Here is a 12633-nt window from a genome sequence, read left to right as displayed (position 1 = left end):
AGACTAAGCAAGGTGAAAATCAAGTTTACCCATTAGCTGTTTCACTTTTCTTGAAGAATTTCCTTTATAAATGAGATGTTTTAAAGTGGTTCTACAAGGGAAACATTGTTAGAGATAAGAAAGGCTTGGTGAAGCCAGGCGGTGGTGGCGCACGCCTTTAATCCCAGCACTGGGGAGGCAGAGGCAGGTGGATCTCTGTGAGTTCGAGGCCAGCCTGGTCTACAGAGCAAGCTCCAAAGCTACACAGAAAAGGAAGGAAGGAAGGAAGGGAGGGAGGGAGGGAGGGAGGGAGGGAGGGAGGGAGGGAGAAAGGAAGGAAGAAAGGAAGGCTTGGTGATGCAGCCATAGCTAAGGCTCTGAGGAAGCGCAGTTCCTTTACTGTGGTGAACAGCCATGTTTGAGAGTTCTTGCAGAAACCATGCATCATCTCCGCGCCCAGTCTCAGTTGTACGGGTTGCACTTCTGACTCAGCCAGAGAAAAGCGCAAACTGGACCCCAGGATGCAGCTGCTCTGCCCTGCCCCCTTGATGTTTCCTCTGAAGCTTTTTGCTGTTGCCATGGCTGTCTCGTTCTGTGGCTGAGGTTGCTGCTGCTTGACAGGCGGGTACATGCAGCCCAGGGTGGCCTCAAAGTCACTGGGCAACCGAGGATGGCCTTTGCCTTCTGATGCTCCTGCTTCTGCCTCCTAAGTCCTTAGTTCCAAGCCAGTTTGATAAATAATCCTTGTATGTCTGGATTTAGCTAGGACTGGATCAACTTTGAATAGCCAGTTTTCTTTCTTTCTTTCTTTTCTTTCTTTCTTTCTTTCTTTCTTTCTTTCTTTCTTTCTTTCTTTCTTTCCTTTCCTTTCCTTTCCTTTCCTTTCTTTCTTTCTTTTCTTCTTCCTCCCCCTCCTCTTCTTCTTCTTCCATAAATTTTTGGCACGGGGTTTCTCTGGCTGTGTAGCCCTATGGCTGTCCTAGAACTCACTCTGTAGACTAGGCTGGCCTCTGACTCCCAGATCTCCTTGCCAGTGCTGGGATTAAAGACATAAACCACCACACCCAGCGAACAGCCAGTTTTCTTAAAAGAAGCATAGAAGGGCAGGCCGGGAACCAAGTAGTTAGGCTGAAAGGAAAGAAGAAAGAAAGAAAAAAGAACCAGCCTTCATCTTACAGTCTCACACACAAAACAAGAATGCCAACTCACAGGTACAGGTTAACAGCTAAACCAACAGACAAAATGGCACAGAAACAACCGTGAGAAACCAATACTTGCTATGAGCACAGACTAACAGGGAACTGAGAGAACATAATCATATTAACTCAGGGTGTTTGGGACAACTTGGCTATTTTTATTGCTTTGCTTTGTTTCTTTAAGTTTTATATTGAGGCTCCTGTGTTCAGTTGTGTGTCTAAAAGGAAAAAGGAAAAGAACAACTAGGAAAAACCTTGGACACCAGTTTCCTGAGAGTACCTCCTTAGAAATTTGAGGAAGCTGCAAGCCCATTGTCTTACGACCGCTCGCAGAGGGTGGCCATCCACATTCCTTGTGTATGCAACTGCCACCTTTACCAAGGCACTCAGTTGGAGACGGGGTGAGGAAGCAACTGGAAAGTCTCGGTTTCCATAGAGAGAAAATAAGGGCCTTATCAAGCAAAGAACTGGCCTGCTAAATGTGTTTTGGAACCCAATGTGCTAATTAAAGATATCATCTCCCTGGGTGCCATCCTAGGGCTAATTCATCTCAGCAGCATCTGAAGCGGTTCTGAGGCATGGAGTGGCTTAGGATTGGCTGGAAGATGGTGTCTTCCCAGACAAGCCATGTACTCTTTCATCTGGCCCAGGACCAGGGTATGTATAAGAAAGTAATGTTAGAATCGAGGCTGCTGCTCAGGCCACCATACCTGAAGCAGCCCTTCCCACTCACGGACAGGACGGGCTCCATGCTGAGACATCGGCGACTCTCTAGCTAACAGACTTCCAAGTGCTAGGACTTCTCACATGGAACAGTGGGGATTGGTGGGGACACATCCTGCTCCTTACCCCCCCCTCCCTGCCTCCTGCCTGAGAATCAGAGAGCCTGGCTTATTACTCTGAAACTGCCCTCATCCTCAGAAAAGTGTAAGAAGATGCAAGAAGTAAATTACAAGGGTCCATTTTCAGCGTGAGGTGAGCTTAAAGTCCCTCAGAGTTACAGCTCAGCAAGATGTACCAAGTGCCCTCCCTCAGAGTAGCCTGAGGTGTCCCCCACTTAGGGACTTCTGTCAGGTAAAGCCAGGCACTTCTGTGCCACAGAAAAGAGTTCCAGGACGAGTCACACGACTGGGATCTGGAAAGTTTGGACAAGTCTTCCGACTAGAAAAGAAAACTAGAAAAATCTGGGCAGGGAAGTTTTTCAAGGCCTATTCTGCCAAGGAGAAAGAGAACATCCGCCAGGAAATCAGCATCATGAACTGCCTCCACCACCCCAAGCTGGTCCAGTGTGTGGATGCCTTCGAAGAAAAGGCCAACATCATCATGGTCCTGGAGATCGTATCCGGGGGTGAGCTGTTTGAGCGCATCATCGACGAGGACTTCGAGCTGACGGAGCGTGAGTGCATCAAGTACATGAGGCAGATTTCGGAAGAGGTGGAGTACATCCACAAGCAGGGCGTTGTGCATCTATCTGGACCTCAAGCCCGAGAACATCATGTGTGTCAACAAGACAGGCACCAGGATCAAGCTCATTGACTTCAGGCTGGCAGGAAGACTAGAGAATGCTGGGTCTCTGAAGGTCCTCTTTGGGACCCCAGAGTTTGTGGCTCCTGAAGTGATCAACTATGAGCCCATCGGCTATGCCACAGACATGTGGGACATCGGGGTCATCTGCTACATTCTGGTCAGCGGACTGTCCCCCTTCATGGGCGACAATGACAATGAGACCTTAGCCAACGTGACTTCGGCCACCTGGGACTTTGATGATGAGGCGTTCGATGAGATCTCTGATGATGCCAAGGATTTCATCAGTAACTTGCTGAAGAAAGATATGAAAAACCATCTGGACTGCACCCAATGCCTTCAGCACCCATGGCTGATGAAGGACACCAAGAACATGGAGGCCAAGAAGCTGTCCAAGGACCGGATGAAGAAGTACATGGCAAGAAGGAAGTGGCAGAAAACGGGCAATGCTGTGAGAGCCATCGGAAGACTGTCCTCTATGGCAATGGTATCAGGGCTCAGTGGCAGGAAATCCTCGACAGGGTCACCGACCAGCCCAATCAATGCAGAGAAACTAGAGTCCAAAGAAGATGTCTCCCAGGCTTTCCTCGAGGCTGTTGCTGAGGAAAAGCCCCATGTAAAGCCCTATTTCTCTAAGACCATTCGTGATCTGGAAGTTGTGGCGGGAAGTGCAGCTAGATTTGACTGCAGGACTGAAGGTCACCCAGACCCCGAGGTCGTCTGGTTCAAGGACGACCAGTCCATCAGGGAGTCCCGCCACTTCCAGATAGACTATGACTAAGAGGGGAACTGTTCTCTGGTCATCAGCGATGTTTGCGGGGATGATGACGCCAAGTACACCTGCAAGGCTGTCAACAGCCTGGGAGAAGCCACCTGCACTGCCGAGCTCATCGTGGAAACCATGGAGGAGGGGGAGGGGGTGGGGGAGGGGGGAGAGGAAGAGGAGGAAGAGTGATTGACGTACAGCCAAACAGAAGCAGTTCCTATCACGTCATTTTAAAAGGACTGGTTCATTAAAGCTCAAAAACTCGAGATAGAAAAAGCACCTAGTGTGGTAGATTATCTAGTTAGGTCATTGGGAGGTCGATTCATCAGCAACAGCAGTTGATACCCAGCAGCGTTGTTGATGGGCATTAATTTGAATTAGATAGCACCTTAAGACACTAGTGCAGCTAGATTCTGTGTGTGTGTGTTGGGGGGGGGGGGGGGCGGGGGGGATCACCAGCAACTTGTCTAACCAATTTGATTTTAGAGAGAGAATCACTGAAAGCAATATTTACCTGGGAAAAGTCATACATTTCCCAACTGAATACACTCCTGAAAAGTAATGATACCACCAGGGCCCTGAGCCTCCTGCTGCAGCTCAGCCCAGATTCCCTGGAGGTAGAATGCCTCTCTACCACGCCCTCCCCTACAACCCGATCTAGAGAACCAGCCTTGTCCCATCCTGAAGTGTCTCATTCTGAAAGCAGCTGAGCCATTCTGATCAGGAGGCACACTGCCTTGCAGCTCTCCACTTTCAAAGCTCCCATTTCTCTCCCCGTTCCACCTGCCAGTTTTCCTGGCTCCAAACCCGGCCTACGTTGCCGCAATGAGGACGTTAATTATGTTTCTTACATCCTGAAAACGGGGCCCCTGCTCATGGATGACTCTGGCTTCTTTGGAAAAATAAAATCTCCTTTCCTCTAAAAATCCGTAGGAAACTAAACTCTGTGGTGAGCGAGGTGAGTGGTGTTTTGGATTCAAGGTTTTTTTGAGGTGGGAGAGGTGTTTGTTTATTTGGTTTGGTTTCTTTCTTTCTTTCTTTTTTTTAATGTATTTTTTCTGGAGCTGAGGACCGAACCCAGGGCCTTGCACTTACTAGGCAAGCGCTCTACCACTGAGCTAAATCGGTTTTCTTTCTTGAGACAGGGTTTCTCTGTGTAACCCTGGCTGTCCTAGAACTCCCTCTGTAGACCAGGTTGACTTCCAACTCAGAGATCCGCCTGCCTCTGCCTGGAAAGTTATGAATTAAAGGCGTGCGCCACCACCACCCAGCTGTCTGCTTTTTTTTTTCTCTGCCCCCTTCCCACCCAACTTCTCCCCACTATTCCATGAGTGAGTTTATTAAGCAGAATTAAGAGATAGCACATGATCCAAGTAAGCATGAGTATTTAGAAAGATTAAGAAAGGAGCAGTACAGTGAAGAACCACCCTGCCTCCATCTTAGGCCTAAAGGCCATCTTATAGTAAAGATAAACTAGGCTCATTCTTGTTAATGATTAAATCTGTTTCTCAAGGATTGGGTTATGTCCCACCTGTGACCTTAACTACAAATGGTTCTGTACTGCCGGTTCCAGGAAAAGGCAACCGTGTCTTTGTTTAAAAAAGTTAAAACCATCCTGTACCCTATCTTTGTTTCAAAAGGTTATATGACTGCCTAGGACTACCGTGTTATGACTACCTGTTGTTACGCCCACCTGACGACCATGTCTCTGTTTCAGGAGGTCATTAGGCCTCACTTGTTATGCTTTTCTTCTGCTCCTGTAACCCCGCCTACTTTTCCCATTAAATCCCCCTTTTGGAAACCCCCTACCCCTGAGCTTTATAAAAACCTTGTCTTCCTGTAGTGGGTAGCCGTTCCAGCTTTGATCTGGAAGTACCACCCCCATTGAGGCTTTGGTAACTGTCACGCCTACAAGGCGGGGGCCGAGAGAGGACCCCTAAAGACCCGAGATCCAGATGCGCAGCTCTCTTGGTTCCTGGACCCTGGACGCTGGAGGTAGACCGAGCAGAGTTCTCCAGAGAACACCGCTGGACTGCGTTACGCCTTTCCCAGACCCTGTAACCTATCCCTTCACTTGTAAGTTACCCCACAAAATAAACCTCCCTTTTAACTACGTGGAGTGGCCTTAATATTTTAACCAATATCTTCCGCACATCCAATGCTGACCTCTAGAATCCCGCCTTAGCAGGAGGCAGCCTGTGTACACGAATAAAAAAGCTTGCTTTAATAATTAATTTGGCCATGATGATTTAGGTTGCTTATTTTTCTCCTCCCATCTTTGAAATTAACATACAGCTAGGCATGGTTGTGCTTCTCTTAATTAGGCAAGAAGGCATTAGAAGGTCAGGAGTTTAAGATCAGCCTCAGCTGCAGAGCAAGTCCAAGGCCAGCCTGAGCTACATGAGCCCCTGTCTCAAAACTGAAAGGAAAAGTGTCGGCTAAGGACCTCTATGACCAAGTTCTCAGACCAAGTCAAAAGAGACTTATTTGCCCCAGAGGGACAGTGGGCAGGAATAAGGGACAAAGACAGGACAGAGGAAGAGGGAGGGGGGAAGGGAACAAGAGAGAGGGGAAAAGGTATGTGTCCAGAGGACAAAGGACTGCCTCTGGATAGAGAGGAGACAGACGTGGCCCATAGGAAAATGGCAGTTTATAAAGGCAAAGGGGAAACCCGGTGTTAGAATGGGGTGTTTAATTTTAACTGGGCATGTTAATTAGGTGAGCCAAAGGGCAATTTTTATTGCTGGACTTCAATACTTTGATAGCTGGACCTTGGTCGTCGGCCTCAGGAGGAGGAAGGGACCAAATGAGGGACTAGACCTTGGCGGCTAGCTTTAGGAATGCACTCTATCAGTTTAGCAAAACAGAGGGAACTGGGGAGAAGGGCAAGGCCTGCCAGAGCCATGCCCACCACACTTGAGCTGGCCAGAGTCCCTTCAAAAACCAAAGCAAGTTCAAGGCCAGCCTGGGCTATATGAGATCCTGTCTCAAAACATATGAGAAAGACGAAGGAAGGAAAGGTAGGAAGGGGGAGAGGGAGGAAAGGAGGGAGGGAGGGGGGGGAAGAAGAGATAGAAGGGATGGAGGAAAGAGAACACACATACCCAAGACAAGGGTACAGGATCCCCAAATGCACACATGTACCCCTGCATACACATGAGCATACACATACACACATATTTATTTACAGTTAGGGCAAAGTGGTGGAAGCAATCTCCTTTCCTACCCTCCTTACCTATGATCTTCCTTCAGTTTACAGAAAACCATGTGACAATGGCTACAGTGGATGAACATTCAACTGTCACATAGGCCAACTGCTCCTTGCTTCTGAGGAACGGGACCTTAGGTCCCAGATTGTCTTTAAGACAGCTTTTTATATAAGTCCAGGAAGAAGAAAATGGAGCCTTTAAAGTCCACCATTTTGAAACCGAACATAATTGAGTTTTTGAGACAGATAATTCCCATCCATTCCAAGCTTGGCAGAGTTCATTGTCCATGGGTCCATTCCTCTAATGGATGGGGAATAGAAGCCTTCTGTATCTTTCCTCTGGGGGTCAGCTTCGAGCACCAGACTTCTGCATTCCTATTAAACACTGAAACTGGCATGCCTGAAGGAATGAGGAGATGTCCTTTGGAGCCTTTCTGGCTGGCTGACATCTTAAAACAAAGGACCCTAGTGAACTAGAATTTCCCCACCCCAGGACTCCCACACTAGAGAAGGAAAAGGCTGGAGCCTGGTGCCAGCCAGAGAAGAGGAGAGGGCTTCACACAGCCCAACAACATGCCCGGTCACCTACAGGAGAGAATGGAACTGAGACGCAGGGCAGCGATGGAACCACGCTTGACCCGCACTACGGAAGTATGTGGTTCTCTTGCCTTCTATTTAAGCTCTCTCCCCCATGTTAAGACCTAAAAGATGGACTTGGGGTCCTTGGGGAAGCTCTGAATCTCTGTGTCCCTCTTCTCAATGTGCTCACCTTGAATAAATCTTTTTCTGATTTTCACTATTAATTTGGCTCCATTTTTGTTTGTTGTTTGTTTTGTGTTGTTGAGACAGGTTTTCTCTGTGTCGCTCTGGCTGTCCTGGAACTCACTCTGTAGCCCAGGCTGGCCTCGAACTCACAGAGATCCGCCTGCCTCTGCCTCCCAAGTGCTGGGATCAAAGGCGTGCGCCACCACTACCAGAAGATAAGACCCATTGCACAAAACATCTCCTTTCATTGCATAGAGAAAGCAGGCAGAACCGTTGTGGAAGAAGCCACCCGCCCTCTGATTGGATCCGAGTTGTGCTCCATGAGCAGGCGCCAATGTCTGGTACTGTAAACCTGGTTAACAACCCTCACCTGGGAGGTCATAGGTCAAATGGGGCACTTGCTACTGTTGTTTAACTAAGGTGGCGTAGCAGCAACTGCCTTCTAAATCTGTTTATACCTCAGACAAAAGCAACTCTCAGACTTAACCAGAGAAGCCTCTCTGCAGCGAACGTCAGTGCATTCAGAGAATCCTGGCTGCCCAGGACACTGAGAACAGGTGGAAATTGAGGGCTCGGCCCTAAACAAGACATTTACAACCCCACTGAGGCCCGAGAAACGTTGCAGAAGAGAAATCAGGAACAGGAAGCATATAAGAGAGCGTAAGGTGAAGGGCTGTGAAATGCGCTCCTCTCGCCTAGGCGCACCACTTACACACTTGAACTCAGGCGACCACAGCTCTCTGCGCTGTCTGGCGGGATGGACCTGTCAACAGTCAATCGTGGAATGATGGGCAGGCTCAGCTGGCCCACCTCTTACAGCTAAACTGTTAGCTACTAACAGATTCGGGGAGGGGGAGGAGTCACTACTGTAGTTGTCTTCCCACTGTTGAGCTCCAATGGATAGCTCCAAACCCATGGTCACACAGACAATGTGGCTAAAATCAGTGGGTCACAAAAAAACGTGACGGTGAGAGAAAGTTTTGTAGGGAAGGGGACCACAGACACAGGGCGTAGGAAGCAGGGAGAGGGTTGGGGGTGAGAGCATCATGCCTGCATGTATGAAATTGTCGAAGAACAAGTTTAATAAACAAAATAAGTAATAATGAAATAGACCTTAGAGAGCCCTCCATACCCATGTTTATTTCAGCATTATTCACAACAGCCAAGAATATGGAACAAGCCTAGGTGTCCATCAACATATGAATGAATAAAAATAATGTGATGCGTATACACAGTAGTGTATTAGGCATAATGAAGAATGAATTTATCATTTACAGGAAAATGGATGGAACTGGAAATCATTGTGGTAAGCAAAATAAGACATCCTCACAAAGATAAAAATCACATGGATTCTCTCCTATGTGCAATCTAGAGAAAATAAATTAATAAAGATGACACAAAAGTCTACTGGGGGTGGAAAGAAAACTGGGAGAAATAAGGGCAATAATTAAAGTTTCCTAGCCTGTCTAATGTCACAATGAAACCTAGTATTTTTATAATTAATATACACCACTGTTTTTAAGAGTTAAAAACAATACATACCCATATATGATACAGGTTTTGTTATGGTTTGACTCTGAAATAGCTTCTACACGCTCATATTCTGGGTGCTGTGGAACCTTTAGGAAGAGGGGCCTAGCCAGTAGAAGTAACTCAGAAGCAGTGGGCATCTAAAGCTTGACCTCTGCTGCAGATTTGTTCTGTTTCCTGGTCCGCTGTGATGTGAAGCGCCTCCATCACACTCTGCCGAGAGCTGAAATCTTCTGGAACCAGGCACCAAAGCAGATCTTTCCTCCTTTAAATTGTTTCTGCCAGGTATTTTGGTCACAGGAACGTGACAGTAATTTAGGTGGGTGCCAAGACCTGCACAGTTTTGGACTTGACCGAATTGAAGTAACAGGAATGAAGAAATAACAGACACTCATACAGAAAAGCTGGGATCCAGTGGGCGGGGCGCTGCAATGGAGATGCAGCAGCCAGGAGACTCAGACGATGTTCTCTACAGCAGGAAGGAGGGAGCAGGTTAGCTAATCTTGGTAGAGGGTCTCTGTAGGGGAGCAGTCCTGGGTTGCAGGCATTCCCAACCTGGGAGAGGAAGCCGTGGTCTGTACAGGAAGCTGTGGTCCATACTCTGCACACACTGTCGACATCTGTACTCAAACCTGGGGAAGGCCTCACCGTTCCCATGCGTCTGACACTTTGGCATCCTTGACATGGCCATGCTCATGTCAACCGCACACATTCACTAAGGACTTCATCTCTCCCCACAAGTGCGGGAAATGATTTACCACGCAAACATCAAACACAAATGAGGATCAGTGGCTACATTAATATCATAAAGAATAGGTTTCAGAGCAGTGGAAATAGCAAAGAAAAGAAAAGAACATTATTTAGTGACAAAATGGTCAGCCCACCAAGAAGACTTAGAAACCCTCAACAACAGGACGGACATGTGTGTACGTGTGTGTGTGTGTGTGTGTGTGTGTGTGTGTGTGTGTGTGCACGCGCTCGTGTGCGTGCACACGTGCACACGCGTGAGCGAAGACTACATTTATATCTGTGAGAGGGTTTCAGATCCCCTGAAACTAGAGTTACAGACAGTTGTGAGCTGCCATGTGGTGCTGGGAATTGAACCTGGGTCCTCTGGAAAAACAGCCAGTGCTCTTAAACCACTGAGCCCATCTCTCCAGCCCCCTTCTAACATTTCTTAAGTTGCAATTCTTAAGTGCTTAACATTTTTTTTATTATTGGCAGATCTTTCCTCTTCCACTGTTCTGATTACTGTCTTGACAAATTAAAAGCCGTATTTCATTTTATTTAATCTTATCATTGATTACATAGTGTCTTCCAGATGTTCCATTATATCACCTATAGAGATTATTCTCTAGTTTTTCCTATCCAATTTCTCTAGCCAACACTTTCAGCATGAGCCAAATTGCTGGAATAGAAATTCAAGGTGCCCACCATCCTGGGCTTATGCTACTGTGGTGGGGCAGTTTGTTTTATGTTATTTCTTAGTGTGGAGAGTTAGGTCCACACTAAGGGGGAAGGAGGGAGAGACAGGGAGGGGAGGGGAGAGGAGGGGATGGGAGGGGAGGGAAGAGGAGAGGAGGGGAGGGGAGGGAAGAGGAGAGGAGAGGAGAGGAGAGGGGACAGAGGAGAGATTTCAATCCTGTTAGTTTGCATGAGAGGCCATGCCCCCTACCACTGGAGTCCAGTCAGACTATGAGGACCATGATGGCCTTTCTTGGTTGTCAACTTGACTAGATCAGTAAATAACTAAAACCCACATGGCTGGGTACAGTTGTGAGGGATATTTTTTTCATAATTAAATCATTTGAAGTGGGAAGACCCACTTTTAATCCAGATCTTTTGAGGTGGGAAGATCCACCTTTAATCTGGGCCACACCTTCTGCTGGCCGCCTATGGAAAGGACATGGAGGAAGGAAGCTCGCTCTCTCTCTGCTTGCTCTCGCTCTCCCTGGAAGCCCATTCCTCCACTGGCATCAGAGCCTGCTTCTTCACAGTTCTGGCACATACTGAAGACCTGCTGAGACATCCAGCCTTGTGGACTAAGCAGCTACTGGGTTCTCAGACCTCCCATTGGTAGACAGCCATTGTTGGACTAGCTGGACCGCAGCCTGTAAGCCATTCTAATAAATCCCATGTATATACGTTCTATAACTTCCTGTTCCTCTAGGGAACCCTGGCCAATACAGGGACTCATCAAACTGCTGACAGAATCAGCAAGTTCAGAGAAATGAACCTGCCACCTTCCTCCTCATAGATCACTGTATTTGGTGAGAATTCAAGACATCACTGCAAATGTGGGAAAAACAGGGAAAGCATGCATAGCTGCATTTTCACCCAGAGGAACCTGGAAATGCATTTGATAAATTAGGGAAGAAAACAATGTTAGCCACAGCTTCTTCTAAGTCCTGGTATAAAATACAACAAAATGAAAGTATTTTTTTCTTCAGTAATGAATTTTCTTAAGACATCTCGAGTGGAGCTGACAAGAGCCAGTGAGCTAAACAAGGAACCTCCCGGAAGGCCGCTACATGACTGCCCTTCTAATGCAGGGCCTAGCCGGTGTTTGCAGAACTTGCTTTGCCCTCTCCTCCCCTTACTGTGTGTGTGGTGTGTGTGTGGTGTATGTGTGGTGTGTGGATGTGTGGACGTGTGTGTGTGTGTGTGTGTGTGTGTGTGTGTGTGTGCAGTGTGTATGTATGCTGTGGGGGATGGGGTGTGGTGTGTATGTATGAGTGTGTGGTGGGGGGTATGAGGTGTGTGGTGTGTGTGTGTATGTGTGGGGGTATGAGGTGTGTGGTGTGTGTGTATGTGTGGGGGTATGGGGTGTGGTATGTGTGTGGTGTGTGTATATGCGGTGGGAGGTATGGGGTGTATGGTATGTATGTGTGGTGTGGGGTGTGTATGTGGTATGTATGTGTGTATGATGTGGTGTGTGTGGTGTGGAGAGATATGGGGTATGTGGTGTGTGTTTGTGAATGTGTGTGTATGATTGGAGGGTGTATGTGAGTGTGTGGTGTGTGTGTGTGTGTGTGTGTGTGTGTGTGTGTGTGTGGTATGGTGTGTGTGGTGTGGAGAGGTATGGGGTATGTGTTGTGTGTGTGTGTGGATGCGTGTGTATGATACAGAGGGTGTATGTGTATGTGAGTGTGTGTATGTGTGTGGTGTGTGTGTATGATACAGAGGGTGTATGTGTATGTGAGTGTGTGTATGTGTGTGTGTGTGTGTGCATACCATGTGTATAGGTGCTAAAAGAGCATGTCAGACCCTCTGGAGCTGGAGTTACAGGCTGTGAGCTGTCAAATGTGGGTGCTGGGAACCAAACTCAGGTCCTCGAAGAGCAGGAAGTATTCCTAACCACTGAGCTATCTCTCCAGCCCCTACTTCACCTTCCTAAGAAGCGTCAAACTGATCTGTGATAGGCTAAGTCACACGGTACCTGCCCTGGGAAATGGCAGGTACCTGTTTCCCTATCCACCTTCTCATGGGGACACTAGTTTCCGGTTCTGAAACAACACTCCTTCCACCTCCTGAACTAGGCCATGAAAGTGGAGCTGGCCTGGAGGTACCCACGCTCATGGCAGGACAAGGGCCAACAAATGAGGGAAGACAGAAGGGGAGAAAGAGCTTCATTCAAAGCCCCTTAAGGGTGTTTCCCGACTTCC

General features: G+C 47.7%; 1 protein-coding gene across 1 annotated transcript; it reads left to right on the top strand.

The window, feature by feature from the left end:
- The first annotated feature begins 319 nt into the window (after positions 1-319).
- On the top strand, positions 320-3654 carry LOC128099737 (myosin light chain kinase, smooth muscle-like). The gene is given in 2 exon segments (XM_052721558.1): positions 320-2645; positions 2647-3654. Coding segments are annotated over 2 exon segments (1224 nt in total). The 5' UTR covers positions 320-2429.
- Positions 3655-12633: the final 8979 nt, after the last annotated feature.

The sequence above is a fragment of the Peromyscus californicus genome, unplaced genomic scaffold (assembly GCF_007827085.1).
Source record: "Peromyscus californicus insignis strain IS unplaced genomic scaffold, ASM782708v3 Scaffold_6__1_contigs__length_162567912, whole genome shotgun sequence".
Lineage (NCBI taxonomy): Eukaryota > Metazoa > Chordata > Mammalia > Rodentia > Cricetidae > Peromyscus > Peromyscus californicus.
The sequence above is the reverse complement of the archived record's forward strand: the minus strand, read 5'-3'. Positions and strand labels throughout refer to the sequence as shown.